The following is an 18,431-nucleotide window of genomic DNA, read 5'->3' on the forward strand; positions in this document are numbered from 1 at the left end:
ACAAACATCTGAATGGAAATATGTGTGAGAGGTGGGGAACAGAGAAAATGCAGGCTCTCATAGATAAATAGCATGTTCTCATAGAAAAATATATACAGTATACAGTACATTATATGAGGGTTAAAAACAGCCTTGGAAGCCAGGAAACTAGGGACAAGTTGATCCTGATTCTGCTACTAATGAACTGCCTGATTTTGAGCAAGCTGCTGAACCTTTCTAGGCCTCAATTCTTTCATTTTATAAAGCCAAGACTGAAACAGACTGTCCATCTCCTTTATTTCTTCTTTTTTTGCACCATTAAAATATTATTCTGCCAGATTTGGATACTCAAGCCTTTCATCCTAATGCTCAGAGACAGAGAGGGGCAGGAGGATCTTGTTGAGTTCAAGATCTGCTTGGGCCACATGGCAAGACCTTGCCTCAAAATTAACAAAAATCATCCTGATGAAGTCTTGTAAATGTTTGTTTTAAAAACTGAATTTATTGTAATGTTGTCATTTAGCTTTAATAGTAAGAAAAACAAATTTAAAATGTGCTTTGGTAGCATCAGTAACAACCTAAGAAAGATGCTATAACTTATAAGGATAATAAATTAGCAACTAGGCATTGCTCACACACAGAATCCTAGCATTTGGGAGTCCAAGAAAGGAAGATCATAAGTTCAAGGATAATCCAAGCTATATAATAAGATCCTGTTTTTGTTTTTGTTTTTTTTGTCGGTTGTGGGACTTGAACTCTGGTCCTGGCCACTGTCCCTCAGCCCTTCAAACTCAAGCCAAGCACTCTACCACTTGAGGCACAGTACCACATCCAGTTTTCTGGTGGTTTATTGGAGATAAGAATCTCACGGAGTTCTTACCCGGGCTGGTTTTGAACCACAATCCTCAGATCTCAGCCTCCTGAGTAGCAAGGATTACAGGAGTAAGCCACTGGCACCTGGCCAGATCCTGTTTTAAAATATAAACAACACACACACACAAAGATAAGTTAGTGAACAAAGCATATTATCACTACCCTATATTTAGCCAAATATTTAATATATGCACTAATTTTAAATTAAATCTTATAGGTTTTCATTTTTAACTACTTTTTTCTTGCCAGTCTTGGGGCTTGAACTCTGGGCCTAGGCTCTGCTGTCCCTGAGCTACTTTTGCTCAAAGGTAGAGCTTTACCACTTAAACCACAACTCCACTTCTGGCTTTTTCTGTGATTAATTGGAGACAAGAGTCTCGAGGACTTCCTGCCCCAGCTAGCTTCAAACAATGGTCCTCAGATCTCAGCCTTTTGAGTAGGTAGGATAACAGGCATGAACTACCACCGCCCAGCTCTAGCTACTATTTTTGAACGAGTATCTTCCCACTATCAAACTGAAAGAAGTCAATATAATCTTTGAATTATAATTCAAACTTATCAACAGTAGGTGCTTTCTTTTTACCATCAGTGCAAGGTTAGTTAATAGACATGTTAGAATGAAGTCTTGCCAGATTGCACTCCCATACTGTTAACAAGAGCAATTTACTTTTTACTTGTTTTGTGGATCCAAATTGTCTGAGTCTTATTTTGCGGATCCAGACTGAGTCTTGTTTTGTGGGAGAGTTCTCAACAACCATATCACAACACATGCACTTAGGCAAGGAAAGGTACATTGAGGAATGTTGGGTTGCCCATCTACTTATTGATTAATAAGCAATACTTGAGGTTGGAAGATTTGAAATGACCAGAAACAACAGATCTAGACCTAGGTAAAAGTACATAAATGCATAGATGTAAATAAATTAGATTATTAACCAGATTATTACTGATTGTGTCCTTCATTACATTCGAATGATCCTCCCAAGAAATGCACAACTTAATCAGAACGTAATTGGTATAAATGATATATGAGTTTGTGGTTTTGAAAATCCTTAATATCAATGTTTTCTATGGAGTGTGTCTACAGTTGATCACTGTTTTTATGGCCTTCCTCTGTACTGATTGCTGGTTCAGCCCCTACTGCAAGAAACATGCAATCAAAACTACCTTTGTTTTAGCTCTTGAACAAATGCTTCCTCTTCAGTCTGCATGTGCTCTCTTGCAGTTTGTGATGTCTGGCTGGGGAACAGGTTATTCATTTCGATGTGATCTTGTTGACTATTCACAGTCACCCAAAGCAATGAGGGTAAGTTTCTCTGTGGTAAAACTTGCAACTCAATTCAATGGGAAAACTTTTTGGACTCTGTTTGTAGTACTAGCTGTGAAATTGCAAAGAACAAATGATGCAACTGTCAGATTATGTATGTTGAAGGAAAGCTAAAAATTATAAGAAAAAATCGGCGAATGTCAGATGTGTAATTTTTCTGTAAGATGCAAATACTTTTTAAAATTACTTGCATTTCAAAATAAATTTATATATGATCCCTAGGAAGAAAAAGAAAAACAGATTTACTATAAGATCTAGCAATTTTACTTCAAGATACATACCTAAAGAAATGGAAATCAAGGACCGAATGAGATAATTGTACACTCATGCTCATAGCAGCGTTGTTTATAGTAACCCAAAGTGTATGCAACCTAAGGGTTTGTGGATGGTGAATGTTTAAGCAAAATTAAATTTATTTAGCTTTTAAAAGAACATGGATGAGTTCAAGGACATTATGCTATGATGACTGAAATAATGGTTACAAAATGACAAATACCAGAGGATTCAGCTTATATGAGGTGCCTAGACTAATCAAAATAATACAGACAAAAGAGAAAGAGATGTATGAGCCTGGAGGAAATGCAAGGCTGAGAAGTTGCTTTTGCCTGGATACAGAGTTTTAGTGTCCCTAGAGGAAAGAATTCTATGAAGGGGGAACAGTGACGGTTGCACAATGTGAGTGACTCTGCTTTGTACATTAATAAAAGTTTAGATGGTAGACTTCGTTATGCATTTTCTCCCGAAAATTTAAACTTTTCTTCCATGAAAAACATAGAATAAAATAAGTTCATATCTATGCATGTAAATAAATGTATATCTATGTGTGTTTCTGCAGATGTTACGTGTCTGCTGGCTTTATTACTTCTCCAAATTTATTGAGCTGTTAGACACTGTGAGTATGTAGTCACCTGGTTAAGTAAATCATTGATGGTTCAGTGAAAGCAATAAACTTCTGTGGTGTGGTTGTCTGATAGCCTAATTATCTCTTCTCTTTTTACCTCTTATCTGTACTTCTAGAGACTAGATAAGATAAACTTATTTCCCAGTATTTCACAATCTCTAAACATTTTTAAAATATATATTTATATGTATCTAAATTAAATAAAATTAAATAAACAGCTAACTACTACACATGCTACAAAAAAGAAACAAGCGAACAACAACAAAACAACCAGTATGTCTTCATGTAGATAATGGCAGTTATTTTAAAAAGCAAGTTCAGGAAGACAAGAGCACAAGACCATCTTATATTTGGTCCTTTATATGGAAGCATCATGTCAACTGTATTCCTTTAAGATACTAAATACTCCAAAATTCATCAGCTTACACCAGGCTGAGACATTACCACTGGAGTATCGGTAATTTGGGGGGACACCAGAACTATCTCCCTGCCCTTCTGAAGTCTGTACTTGCTGGGCCTTAGCTCTTCAGATCTTGGTGAGGATCCACTCTGGACTTGGGTGTCATAGACAAATGACAGGGATTTATATTTGATAAGAAGGAAAGCCATGAACTTTCATTTCCAGCATAACTCAGGAAAGACTGATAGTTAATGACAAGTTGAACTTAGTTATTTGGAACTAATCTTGTTCTGAGACTGACAGTGTCTCTGGAATATATGCCACACATTTCTTGTAGGAAATCATAACATACTTTACACTCTCAATTGGCTAGTCATATAATGTCAGAAGAGACTTTGATGAATTTAGAGTCTAGTGGTTGTCAAACTTTAATATATATTAAAATTCCTCAGGGGCTTTGTTAAACCACATGGACTCTCAACCTTAGTGCTGTGATTTAATAGAGCTTGGGTGGAGCTCAAGAATGTGCTTCCAACAAGAAATCAGATGATGCTAAAGCTGTTCATTCAGGGACCACTTTTGGCCCCCTGCCATCCTTCCTATTAATTACATTAGGAATAAAACAAACAAATGTGTACCCCACCTTTTGAGTTTTGGTTTCAAATGGTTTAGAGTTAGAGACCAAGGCTGGCTATTAAAAATATTCTTTGATATTATTTGGTATGCAGTCAGCGTTGAGAACCATTTATCTACTCACAAACTCTCACTTAGAAAAAAAGTTGAAGCTAAAAGCAATGTATCTTATCCAGGGAAAGGCTTCTAAGTGGGACACAGCTCCAGATGGTTAGTTTATGGCTTAAAAAAATTGTGCCAGGCTGCATTCTTCCATGTGCATAGCCAATGCATTTTGGCTTTCATTGACGCTGCTTTGCATGTTCTCAGTTCCAACTTCCATAAGGAAACTTTTGCTGCCTTTGTGGCCTTTCCTAGATGACATTTCTCCAGTACTTCTGTTATGTAATTTTTTTGTGCTTTGTCATGATTTTTATTCAGAATTTTGCCATGAAATACTTTTGAATATCCTCCTCCAACCCAAATTCTACTCATTTGCTTGTAGAATTTCTGCAGACCTCTGGATGTGATCAGAATGATACCTTTCTGACTTTCCTCATTTTTCTGGTACAATGTTGCTTTTGTTTCCATCATATTTTTCAAATGAGCTCTTCAGGTTTTTTTCTCCCTTCATCTTTCATTAATAAGTTGCTAACTTGATTTGTTGTTGTTGTTGTTGTTTGTTGCAAGTCATCTTTCAGTGTGATCCCTTATCCGAAGTGGTAGGATGTGTGAGAGAACAATGAAATGATTGCAGTCCTAACAAGGATTTTTTCTATATGCTTCCAATTCAATGAGACTTTGTTTTAACCAATAATATTTCTCTTGATAATTTGTTTGGCCAAAGTTTTCACTTCCTACGTTTGATTTTTAAATCTACATGGAACTTCTTATTTTCTTACTGGTACTCCCGCAATTAGGTATCTATCATACCTAAGTTTCCTCACAACAATGAATATTGCAGCTTGCCCAGAGAGAATCAGCCTTCTGAAAGCCCTCTGTAAAGCTGTTCTTTCCAAGAAAATTATGATGTGAGATAGTTTGCTCTTTGCCAATACGTTCATAAGAGTTGATAAGTTACTGCATGATTTTTTTATGAACTTCATTTTCTTTAAATTATTCCAGATCTTTTTTGTTCTGCGTAAGAAAAGTAACCAAGTGACTTTCCTCCATGTCTTCCATCACACTATCATGCCATGGACCTGGTGGTTTGGAGTCAAATTCGCTGCAGGTAGAAAAGGGAGAGCTGGGATTACGTGATAACAGTTTTACTATGCTACAAGTATAAATTTTAGCCTTTAATATAATTTACAAGAAACACAGGCAATCAAAGAGTCACTTCAGTTGAACTTCTGACTTTCAAAATAGTACTTGTGTTAAACATAGGACTCTTTACTAGACTCTCCACACTATTAATTCTTTTGATATGCATGGACCAGGTATTCTAAATGTATTATTCATTTTGTTCCTATTTTATTCTTTCCTCATAGAGTTCTACTACAATCTTCATATAAGTAAACAATAAACAGACAGTTAAAATGGTATCAAAAATATGTTGACTTCATAGGAGTCTAGTTAGATAACTGTTCTTTCTTTCCAGTAAGTTAGCATGTTTATCACAAGTTCTGTGACTTGTTAGCCTTCAAATGGCTAATCCATTCCTGTCATAGTCCATTTTGTGTTACACTAACCAAAACACTTGAGGCTTAAAAAAGAGGCCTTAGGAAAGGGGTTTGCTTAGTTGACAGTTTGGGAAGCTAAACGTCCAAGATCAAGCAGCCACTTCTATTTAGCCTCTGGTGAGGTTCTTCTAGTGGTGTCAATATGGCAGGTGGCATCATGGCAGGAACACATGGAAGGCAGAAAAGACCTGTCAGGAGAGGAAACGAGTCTAAGGAAGGGCCAGCCTCATTCTTTTATAACAACCTACTCTAAGTTAACTAACACACAAGATTACACTGGGGACCAAGCTTCCAGCATGGGAACCTTTGATGAACAATGATATCCAAACTATGGTACACAGCAGGTCTTTAAATACATGTCAGATAACTGCAATTACCTTCACTTCCCAAAGCACACTGTTATGTGAAAGGATGTTTAGTTAGTGTCTTTTGGGTCAAAGATACTTCAAATCAAAAGCTTGATGCACAGGCTCTTTTGTTTCAGTTTGATTTTATGTCTCTGCACATTTAGAATTGGAGACAGTAGGCAGGAATTTTATCCTATCTTAAGGTTTTGGATTTTTTTCTTCCATAATGGGGCTTGAACTCAGGGCTTTGTGCTTGGTAGGCAAGCATTTTACAACTGAAACCATGACCCATCCCATTTTGCTTTAGTTGTCTGCTGTTTTTTTGCCTGGGGCCAACCTTGGACCATGGTCCCTCCATTTTTTATCCATATGGCAAGGGTAACAGGCACCACCACATCCACTTGTTCTTTTGAGACACAGACTCAGGAACTTTTTATCTTGAGTTGGCATTGAACTGTGGTCTTTTCACCTCTATGTCCCATACAGCTGGGATTTACAAGTGTGCACTACCAATCTCACCTCGTTCATAATATACTAAGTAAGCAGTATCCTCAAGTACATATTCTTACATTTGCACATTGTGTTTGGAGGATTTGTTCCTTTCTGGTTATCTTTCCATTTTAGAACTTTTAATATAAACTAACTCATCCTCAGCAATGCTTTAACATTTCTGCGAATAGCTCACCTCTACTAGACATTTTGTCCCTGCTAGACTAAAAGAAGAAGTGCAGTTTTTTGAGATCTAGACACTTGACATGGGGTGAAAGGACGTGGCTAAGCCAGTTGTAAGATGTCAGAGCTAGTGGAGCCATAGGGGCTGAGAAACATAGGTAAAGGGCCTTCAGATATCATGTCCCAGTGTGTAATGCATTTTCTCATCCCATGTTGGTATTTATCTCTGAAGGAATTTTTTAAACTAAACGTAGCCACTTTTTCCTATGATGTATTCCAGTGTACAAATTAAACCCATGGTCTAACAAGATAGTCTTAGATGTGCCCAATTAAAAACCCTAAGTTAACTGTAGTATTTAGTCTTCATTATTTTTACTCATCCCACCAAAAATAAAAAAGAATGTTAGTAAAAATGTTTTCACAAACATAATTTGTTTAAATTTTTCATGAGACTAGAATACAGCTGACCCTCTGTATTTATTATTGAAAATACTGAAAAAAGTTGCATCTGTACTAATTACGTACGAACTCTTTTCTTATCATTCTCCCAAAGTAGTAAAACACGACAACTATTTTTATAACATTTTGTTCCTTGGTATTGAAAGTAATCTAAAGATTATTTAATTATATGAAGGATGCACAAGGTCTTAGGCAGGTAGTACACTATTTCATATAAGGGACTAATGTTGAATACCTAGATATTAATATCCTCAGAGGCATCTGCAACCATCTTGCATGGGTCTTGAGAGATGACTGTACTATCATAGTTCAGAAAAATAAATATAAAATGATTAGAAGACAATGTTCCAAAATATTCTCAGGTGATTTGGAGGTATTGAAACAAAAAGTAGTTTCCCTCCCTTTGTCATCCTCTATATTTTCCAGTTGCTCTGTATTGAATATCTGTTAGCTCTTTAATGGGAGATACACATGTTATTTAAAGAATGGAGAAAGTTCTTACTTTCAAGTTTGAACTCATTCATAGTTTTAGTTTCCATCCCCCCAAACAAGCAATGGTTTCACTAGTGGAAACTGAAACATGTAACCTGCCTGGATTTTTAAGTGTCACCATGTTTCAGGACATCAATTATTTATAATGGGTTCCTCATCCACACCCCAGGGCCCCTTATCTGTACAAAATGTGCAAGGGCAAAAATGACATTTTTCTTGTCTCCTGTGTATTCTGAGAGTTGGTGCTTCGTTCACTCTTATGTGGAGTGTTTTCAAGGATACTCGCACAGCTTCCCTAATGAGTGGCAAGCGCAGTCTTAGGAAGTGTGCTTTGCCATCAGTTTCGATCTTTAGGATACTGGCGGTTTAAGCCATTCTCTTCAAAACCTTGAGCACAGCAGATCTCTAGTATTTGATTGCCCATTTGTCTTTTGTACCCTTCTCTGAGATAAAAAACAATTAGCTTTTCTTTTCAATATGATAAAAACATTTCTGGGGCCATTTAAAAGTATTAATTATATTGAGATTCTCTTTGAGAGACATGGAGAATTGTGATAATTGCCCAGGTTAATTCTACCCCCAACCCCCAACCCAAAGGAGTAAAATGTGATGGCATTAGTTGTGACTCATTCCTGAAATGTTTGCTTTTCAGATCTATTCTTGTAGAGAAAGAAAGCTTAGAAAATCATTTGAAAATGAAAACACTTCCAAAGAATAAAAGGCATTGCTGATTAAAATGTCATTTCTCTGTGAAAAAATTCATTCCAGTAACTTGCCAGAAAATAATCATCAATAAAAAAACAAGCAAATTTTAATTTTATTTAATTTATATTCTGCTCAGTAACTGTCACTAAACAAACACTTCTAACTAAATTGGTGCTTTTTAAAATTCCTATCACAGAATTCCCATTTTAGGTTATTTACATGGTGAAGTGGAAAACAGGATACTTCTCTGTCAAATAACAGTGAGAAACTCTGCCTGAATCCCTTGTAAGGCAGAGTTGGATTTCCTGTATTTGTATTTTCATGAGACAAATGGACCTGGTGGTTATCTCTTGAAGTAACTTGACTCCTAAGCTATTAAAAATAGACAATTATTCTATTTTCAAGTTACCCTGGAAAGGTGTGTTGACATTACTGTAATTTATGTGGTCAGGTTGCTTTGGGAAGATTAGTTTGTATTAATGTAAATTGTAAAAGTTGAGAGGTTGTTAATTTGCTTCATGAATTTGTTTTATTCTAACATTTGTGATCATTTAGGGATTAGCTGAAATTTGATTTACTCTTCTCAGAAGCAGAAATTAGGAAACATGTCATAAATGAGGCATTGGGGGAATATTTAACTACATAAAAGAAATAATTTAAAATAGGTCATTTGAAGTGAGTAGTTTAATAGTGGTAGTCTCTAAAATTATCTATAACTGTTGCTATTGTGAATAATTATTGGTAAGTAGTTTCTAGTATGCAACAGTTTTATGGTGTGTTTCCTTAGAATGTTATATTAGAAGGGATAAATTTATATTTATATGTAAAGTATATAATTGTATATAGTATGTCTACTCAGTTAGACTCAATATTCGCTTTACTTTTAGAATCAAAGAATTCTGGAATTAAGAAAATAAGAGTATTTTGGCATAAAACTTAAATTATTGGCCACTAAGTAGAGTCAGACCATACATTAAAAAATGAAGCTTCCTTTGTGTAATGCCCTTGGGAAAGAGACCCTAGTGAGAAATCCCATTATCTATCAGCTAATCTTTTCCATGGACTGCTGCTATTGTCAAAATAATTGCAACGATTGTCTTCCATTTCCAAGATTTGTCTTCCATTTTCAAGTGATTTCTGTTTCTTTCACAATTGAAGTTAGCGAAATTAAAAGAGGAAAGCTCAGACAGGATAGTATAATCAAATGGAAGCTATAAACAAAAAGTGGCTTAACAGTTAATACTTATTTATTTTGGAAAAAATAATAATTTCTTAAAATCAGTTTAGCATAGCTTACTAATGAAAGTCAGTGCTTTTGCTGCCAGAACTTTTGTGACACGAATAATATTTAATGAAAATTATTGAGACTGCAGAAAGTGAATTTGATGCCACACAATGACACAAACACAAACGTTTTTTAAACCCTGGCCATAATAGCTCAAATTAGAAACAATGTAAATGTTTTTAAATAGGAGAATGAATAAATACTGCCACATTCATGCTACTATGGTGTAATACTACAGCAGTATAAAGACACATTATTGCTGGTACCAGTGGATCATGCCTGTAATCCTAGCTATTCAGAAGCCTGGGATCTGAGAATTGTGGTTCGAAGCCAAGTGGGGCAGTTAAGTCTGTGAGATTCTCATCCCTAATTAACCACCAAAAAGCCAGAAATGGAGCTGTGATTCATGTGGTAGAGTACTAACCTTGAAGAAAAACTAAAAAGCCTCAGGAACAGTTCTTAGGCCCTAGGTATTCGAGTCCCATGACTAGTAAACACACACACACACACACACACACACAAACACACACACACACACAAAGTTATTAACATATACAGAAACACACATGAATTTTAAAAATTTGTTGAAAAAAGGCATGCACAGAAGTGTATGCTGTGTGTAATTTCATTTATGGGGAGTTTAACAAATGGTGGATGATACAATTAGAATGAAGGGTATCTTCAAGGGGAATCTGATGTGCTATTGTGAATATTCTATCTTGACCTTGTTGGTGGTTACAGTGATATATGTGTAAAAAATATTAACTTTTATGCTTAAGATGAATGTACTTTGTCTACTTTCTCTATGTTAACCTTCACTAAAAATAAATTCTGATTGTTGTTATGCTAATGTATCATATTTAAGAGGTAACTCAACCTGGTAATTAAAGTAAATCTAAATGATAAGACCATCTTACAGTTAAAATGTAACAAATACAAACATGGTAATTTATTGCACTGAATATATTATCTAGCTCCCTCTAGTTTCATAACTGGTTTACAACATTGATGATAGTTCATATAATTTTTTTCCTACTAAATGTAAGAAATGATTATACTAAAATCTTATTTTAGGCAAAAGTGCATCTGATTGTAAGGAACAATATCCCCATATTACACTAATATTTTTATCTTTCCAGGTGGTTTGGGGACATTCCATGCTCTCCTAAATTCAGCTGTACATGTGGTAATGTACTGCTACTATGGACTATGTGCAATGGGACCATCCTACCAGAAATATTTGTGGTGGAAAAAATATTTGACATCATTACAGCTGGTGAGTAATTAATTTTCTATAAAACCTGATAATGAAATGAAACTGGAGTCACTTGTTTTCTCTGTGGATTCAGATTGTCCACCCCCAGAAAAGAGCAGAGTTTATAATAAAGTATGGGTATAAGATCTGGTCACTATACAATACAACAGTAGATATCTCAATTCTTTCTATGTTATTTGAATTTGTAAGAACTTCATTCAAAAGAACATATAATTTGTAGAAGAGGCTCAAGAAGTTATGGCAGTATCTGCATCTTTATAAGATCTGGACATTGCTGCATGTGTTTTTAAGAAATATATGTTTAAAATAATCTGAAAGTTTTGTAGCTCTCAAGAGGCATAATATTAAATTAGAAGTTAGAAATTCCGTATCTTAGGTCTAAATAACTTTAAGAGACTGTAACTTTGAATAATGGATCTTCCTGTTTACTCCTAAAGGTTATCTTTCCTCTAATAAGTAAAAAGCATCATGAGGATTAAATGACTGGAGAGCAGACCAATGCATATGTATTACATAAAATTGAATCCTGAATACTGCCCTCAAGTAAACAATCTGAAAGAATACAGGCATTCAGTTTAGACCAAATAATATCTCCTAAGAATTAATCCTAAAAGTATATGTGGCTATGAGATGAAGATTTGCTTTAAACTTTGTTCTCCATTGAAGAAGGATTCTTCCAAGTTTACAGTCTACATTAAATTGAGTATCATATTCTGATAGTGATACTAATGAGAAAATAGTTTAGGTATAGCTAGCCTGTTGAAGATTAATTTTACTTAAATCCTATAACCTGTTAAGTGAAAATTGGCACATTTATATAATGTGTTCTTTCAGATGAGAGATTGATACTTTATTCTGTAAAGACTCTCAATTAAAATCAGACTACATATCCTTGAGGATATATTTTGTTGTATTAAAGTTGACAACCATCTAAATAAACAATCATAAAGAAATGGTGAAATAAATTATTTTAATTCATTCTTTGGAATACTATGAATCATGAAAAATTAGTTACCATTGTTTCTTTTTAAAGTATCTTTTCTCATTGTGAAGTAACATGCAAAGAAATTAGAATACCTAATTAGACAAGAAGAAAGGAATATAAACTGGACTGGAGGACTGGGCTCAATGAAAGAGCCTTTGTCTATGTTGAGTGATGCTTTGGTTTTGATTCCCCAGCACCATGTAAATAAATAAACAGAATAAACAATCCTACCACACCCGGAAAATAGTGCTGGTATATTTATTTTGCTCTCATTTAACTTATTTTCCCCTTAAGAATGCAGTATCCTTTATAGAATCTTACTTATAGAAACTTAAATTAGCCTTTTGTCATTTAAGATACTAAAGTGAAAACTTTTTAATAAAATGGAAAAATTCTAATGTAGCAAAGATGTGCACTAGTGGGTAAGATTCTCCTTAGCCTTGATAGTGTTTTATCTCTTCTGAAAAATTAAAGTGATAACTAACCAGTGGGCAAGAATGTCATGAAAGCTCATTCAGAGAGGTTGGGAATTCAAAGCTACTGGAAGAGAAAAAACAGCAGCAAAAATAATCATTCAGGGGGGAAAAAATGAACAAATGAAGAAAAGCAATTAACATGAAAACATGGCTAACCAAAATCCAAACTCCTATATGTCACAGAAAACATGGAGTAACAAGAAACAGTGGCTAGCTACTCAGGAGGCTGAGATCTGAGGATCCCTGTTCAAAGCCAGCCCAGGCAGGAAAGTCAGAGAAACTCTTATTTCCAACTAACCACCAGAAAAACTGGAAGTGGCACTGTGGCTCAAGTGGTAGAGTGCTCACCTTGAGCTGAAAAGCTCAGGGAGCGTGCCCGGGCCAAGTTAAAGACCCATGCTGGACAAAAAAAGAACAGAAAAGAAAAAAAAGAAGAGAAACAAAGGGATGAAAGGGGAAGACTATGGTGAAAATCGAACAAGGAAATCTCTGGGAATTGACTAGGAAGCAGAGAGTCAAGGGTAAAGGCGTGTGACAGTGTGGGGAGGGTCCCCACTGGAATGTCTTACATACGTGTATGGAAATGTCACAATGAATTCCGCTCTTGTATAGCAAATCTATTAACAAAAACAAAGAAGAAAGATAAGTGAAAAAAAAGAGAGGTTGGGAAATTAGCTCCATGGTAAGAGTGCTTGTCTAGCAAGCAGTTCAGTTATCAAGCACTTAAAAAATGTGTTGAATACTGCAAAGGAAGTTGCTGATCAGAACAATAAAATAATAATGAGAGAAACTACACTGAGGGTGGGCACCGGTGGCTCATGCCTGTAATCCTAGCTACTCAGAAGGCTGCAATCTGAGGATCATGTTTCAAAGCCAGGCTGGGCAGGAAAGCCCATGAGACTCTTTATCTCCAATAAACCACTCAGAAAACCGAAAGTGGCACTTGGCTCAAGTGTTGGGGTGCTCACCTTGAGTTGAATTGCTGAGGGACAATGCCCAGAGTTCAAGCCCCACAACCGACATAAAAAAAAGAAAAAGAAAGAAAGAAAGACACTACATTGAAATCTTAACCATGGTTATAACTAGATGGATTCTGGGTAATATTTATTTATTATGGAATTTTACTCTTCTAAAATTCCTACAACATATTGCCTTTTTAATCAGATTTTTTTAAGTCCGAGTGAGTACACACACAAAAAATGTCTTTGCTAGGACTATATGGAATTTTCCATTCCACAAAGCCTTTGAGCCTCACTAGATGTATCCATAGTTGGCCACTGGGACTTTAGTTTTCTTTTGGCATGGAGACTGTTCATCCAGACTGGTTTTGAATTTATGAGCTTAAGTGATCCGTCTTCCTCTGTCTCCAGGGCAGTGGAACTACAGAGGTGAATCACCATGTCTGACTCCTTTCTAGGACCTTTGATCTATGGCAGTCAAAAACATAGTAGATATGAGAACACAACAATGCTTTGGCATCTACAAAAATGAACAGGACTCTAATTTGCATTTTTAACTTTATAAAAATGAAAATGCCTATTCTAAATCTGAGTGTTTGAAATTGAAACCATCCTGGAAAATTAGGGCACAATTAGATCCCTGTGTATTTCTTCAGAGTCAAGGATTCAAAAGAGAGACAAAAGAGTTTTTATTTCTTCCAAAGAAAACCTTGCCCTTGGGTTATCGAATAGTGAAAGGGTCATTTCAGGGCACACACTAGGAGGGATTTAACTAGACCTCCTGGAGTTGTACAGTTTATATTTTGGCACTACGCTACCTATTCTTCCTCCAGGGGAAGCTAGTTTTAAAGATGGACTTCCTCACCCAACAGTAGTCTGGATATAATTAACAAGTTTGTAAACATAAGCGGCCAGTGAATTATTAACTCTTCATAGCTCAACAACCTTTCTACTCTTTTCATTTTTCAGATCCAGTTTGTCATTGTCACCATCCATATAGGCCAGTTCTTCTTCATGGAGGATTGCAAGTATTCGTTTCCAATCTTCCAATATATTATCATGAGTTATGGGTGCATCTTTCTGCTGCTCTTTCTCAATTTTTGGTATCGTGCTTATACCAAGGGTCAGAGATTGCCCAAAACTATAAAAAATGGAAATTGTAAAAACAAACTTCACTAAAATATAAGCTAAACCTGAATCTGTGATTGAGAGCTATATCTTGTCTTCCTTGACAATCAAGAGATATTTACCTACTCAGTACATTTTTGTATATTTTTCAAAACCAAAAGCTTGTATTTTCTATGATGAATTATTGGAGTTTCTGATCTCTGAGAGCCTAAAGGTCCCAGCTACATCTTCTGATTACGAGAGCCAAGACTAACCAGAAGGTTTTCTGCTGCTTGTAAACCTTATCAAAATGTTTTATGTCACACATGTGCTACAATGGAAGAAGGGTGTGAAGCAATACAGTTCTCTTTGGGGAAGTCCAACATAGATGAAAAATGCCAGACATTTTGACCTTGGACAGAGATCCCTGGGGTATAACAGATTCCTTCTGCTGAGCTGGAGACCTCTAACTGCAGGCTCTGGCTTTGTGACTTACTGATTGTATTCAGAAAATTCTATATTTACTCTAGAATTTAGTTCCCACTCAAAAGAGCTAACAGAGATGAACATTAAGCGGATTTTTGATAAGTTTTTGTTTAAAAAAGGCATGTTGCCATGGATCTTTCAAGTAGTTGCTACCAATTGTGCTGATAAGACTTCCTTCCTTACCCTTTGGTTATACAAACTTTAAAAGCAACAGTTCTCTCTCAGTGAGTACACTGGTGTCCTTGACAAAATGGTCAACTTAACATTATTTTGATGGGTTAATGAACACCTTGCAATTACTACTTTACAGTTAATTTTATATATTTCTAGAAACAGATGAAGGTGTCAATTTAAAAAGTAAGTACCGTGAGCCAGGTTCCAGTGGCTCACACCTGTAATCCTAGCTACTCAGGAGGCTGAGATCTGAGGATCAAGTTTGAAGCTAGTGTAAGCTGCAAAATCCATGAGACTCTTGTCTCCAGTAAACTACCAAAAAGCTGAAAGTGGAGCTGTGTTGGTAAAGTATAGACTTGAGCCAAAGAAGTTCAGGGACAGTATCGAGGCCCTGAGTTCTAGCCCCAGGACCGGCACACTAGGAAAAAAAATCTGTTGTCAATTGTAGTATACTGTCAATCAGTGATATTGTCAGGGTTTAAAGGATGATCTTGGATGTGTGTATGTGTGTGTGTGTGTGTGTGTGTGTGTGTGTGTGTGTGTGTGTGTGTGCGCACTCATGTGCATACAAGCTAGAAACTTAAATGTTCATATGATAAGCATACTACAGGTACCCTTAACTCATAAATAATTTTAGACTACCCTTTGTTCACGATTTCTAGAGTAGCTTATGAAGGAACTGATAAAGGAAGTTAAGGCACAGTTTGGTTATATAAACAAAGACTGTTCAACTCTGAGAGACAGACAGACTATATTTGTTATAGAAATATACTACACGGAAAAGCATTTTCCAGAATAATGAACTAGCTTGGATTTCCTTTTTCAGATTTTATAAACCATATAATGAAGGGCTAAAATTCATCTGGCATCGGCTTTTTCTCCCCAAGTAGGTACTTTTCAGAATTCTTGCATTCTTGTGTTTTCTTGATGAATCAAAACTACTGATCTATAGATTGTCTAAGAAATAATGGGCATTTGTGAATCTTTTCTTAGTGCTTTTTTTCCCTTCTATATATTTATGCTCAGTTTTGAAGGACTGTCTATGTGTGAAAGACTTTATAAACAATTAGTACTTAGTACTTTGGCTCCACTTATTGTGTAGCATTTAGAGACTTATTATACTACAAAGTCCGAATTTTCACTGATTGTAAACCCTGTATTTCCATGGCTTTAAACTGTGGCCTTTTGTTTTCATACTTAGCACATTCATAAGACATTTGCCACTAAGTGACCTTTAGTGATTTTACTTGCTTACAGTGTGAGAATATGAGGGTTGGTAAAATGGGGGAATTTTCTTATTCTTAGAAAAATTTTAAAAATATATTTATTTCACTGTGAAGGTCTCAGGGATCCTTAAGTGTTTTCTTGTTGGGGTCTTTGTATCCAACCTGTGTTAAAATGAGATGGTGTGGTAGGTGCTGTTATATATACACAAATTTCCAAAGACTCAAGTAGTATAAAGACCCAAGGAAGCAAAAATGAAAGAAAAAAACTAAAGAGTTACTTTTTTCCAAGCTGTGTTGTATAACTTGTCCTAAGTCTTTAAAATGTTTGACATGCCTATGAACTGACCATGACATTAAGTGACATGAACAGAGACAGGGAAGTGGAAGTTTACATGAAAACAGATCATGGCAGAAGTATTCTCCAAGTCAACATCAGAAGATCAAAACTGATACACTGGATATAAAAATTTATTGAGCAACGTTTTGTTGGAAAGTTTTGTGTGGTCAGATAGTTTCTATTGAGCTTTCATTTTGCTTTTCAGAACTTTGTTACCTTTGGATTTGCTTACATTAAAAAAAATCCCAGCTACAAAACTAGTTTATGTCATAAAGCTCTATGCATACGTGAGGGCCTGTATACAACAAATAAACATGAATACCAATTTCTAAATGTCTATGGGATGTTGCCCTTTTATAGTATTTGTTCTTAAGTATACAACATTGTTTCATAACTTATCAAATGTTTGAGATTATGTCCCTTCAATTATCTCTTATTTCTGTTAGCATTTTAAAGACTGTGGAAAACTACGGATATTGTCAAAACTTGGGTTGGTTCTTCTCTGTGTATTATAATAAAATGTGTATAACATGTGTTATGTGTGTGTCTTTCATTTTCTGATGTAGCTGCTTATGTTTTCATGAGAAGGGTACTCACCTAACCAAAGCATTGTGTATACTTATACATTTTCTGCATTCAGAGCACAGTACTGGACCTTAGAGATGCTAATCCATTAGGTCCTAGTTAGAACCTCCTGGAGCTTTACAGACTGGCAGGTGGAATTTTGCTTGTAGAGAGAACAGTAGATGACATATGTCAGATGACCCAAAGTCCTATCATTTACCAAAGAAAGAAAACTCTATAAAGGAATCTGAATTTGATTTGTATAAAATATATGGAATTTCAAAATAGGTAGTAACATGGTGTCTTAAACAAGAACACATCACATATTAAAAGGAAATCATTCCTAACTAAAAGAAATGGCTCTAGGTAATGATCATCTTTACATGATAAAACAATAGGCGAAAGGTAAGTTGGGAATTTTGTACTGGCTATACTGATACATCCTGAATCCACCAATGAATCACAATATCATTAAAAATGGGATGCACAGAAAGCTCATCTCTCTTCATATGCTATAATGCTATAAAGTTTTCTTACTAAATTTTATTTTGAACTCAAATCTTACCGATTTTCTACACCCAACCTACCATTTACAAGAAATACAGTGGATAGAGGAAGATGTTAAAAGATACCCAGAGAGTGCCAGGCACCTGTGGCTCATACCTGTAACCCTAACTACTCAGGAGGCTGAGTTCTGAGGATCACAGTTTGAAGCCAGCCTGAGCAAGAAATTCTGTGAGATTCTTATCTCCAATTACCTATCAAAAAGCCAGAAGTGGAGATGTGGCTCAGGTGTCAAAGCACTAGCCTTGAGCAAAAAAGCTCAGGGACAATACCCAGGCTCTGAGTTCAAACCCTGCACACATATCAAACACACTAAGAAAATAGGTATAATCAGCAGATACAGGAAATTCTTTTTTTTATTTTTTATTGTGAAAATACTGTACAGAGGGGTTACAATTACATGGGCAAGATAATAAATACATTTCTTTTTTTTTTAATTTTATTTTATTTTATTTGTGAACATACTGTACAGAGGGGTTACAATTGCATGGGCGGGATAATGTGTACATTTCTTACCAAGCATTGCAGCCTCCTCCTTTGTTT

The 18,431-nt window shown here is 35.6% G+C and overlaps 1 protein-coding gene across 2 annotated transcripts in view; it reads left to right on the forward strand.

Moving 5' to 3' along the window:
- Nucleotides 1-15,374, forward strand: part of Elovl7 (ELOVL fatty acid elongase 7) — a 76,661-nt gene extending 61,287 nt beyond the window's left edge. For both annotated transcript variants that reach the window (XM_013025248.1, XM_013025249.1), the window contains 5 exons: nucleotides 2,078-2,158; nucleotides 3,015-3,071; nucleotides 5,218-5,323; nucleotides 10,874-11,010; nucleotides 14,400-15,374. In XM_013025248.1, the coding sequence (XP_012880702.1) occupies nucleotides 2,078-2,158; nucleotides 3,015-3,071; nucleotides 5,218-5,323; nucleotides 10,874-11,010; nucleotides 14,400-14,609 (591 nt within the window). In that variant the 3' untranslated portion in view covers nucleotides 14,610-15,374. The remainder of the gene's footprint in view (nucleotides 1-2,077; nucleotides 2,159-3,014; nucleotides 3,072-5,217; nucleotides 5,324-10,873; nucleotides 11,011-14,399) is intronic.
- Nucleotides 15,375-18,431: the final 3,057 nt, after the last annotated feature.

The sequence above is a fragment of the Dipodomys ordii genome, unplaced genomic scaffold (assembly GCF_000151885.1).
Source record: "Dipodomys ordii isolate 6190 unplaced genomic scaffold, Dord_2.0 Scaffold83, whole genome shotgun sequence".
NCBI lineage: Eukaryota > Metazoa > Chordata > Mammalia > Rodentia > Heteromyidae > Dipodomys > Dipodomys ordii.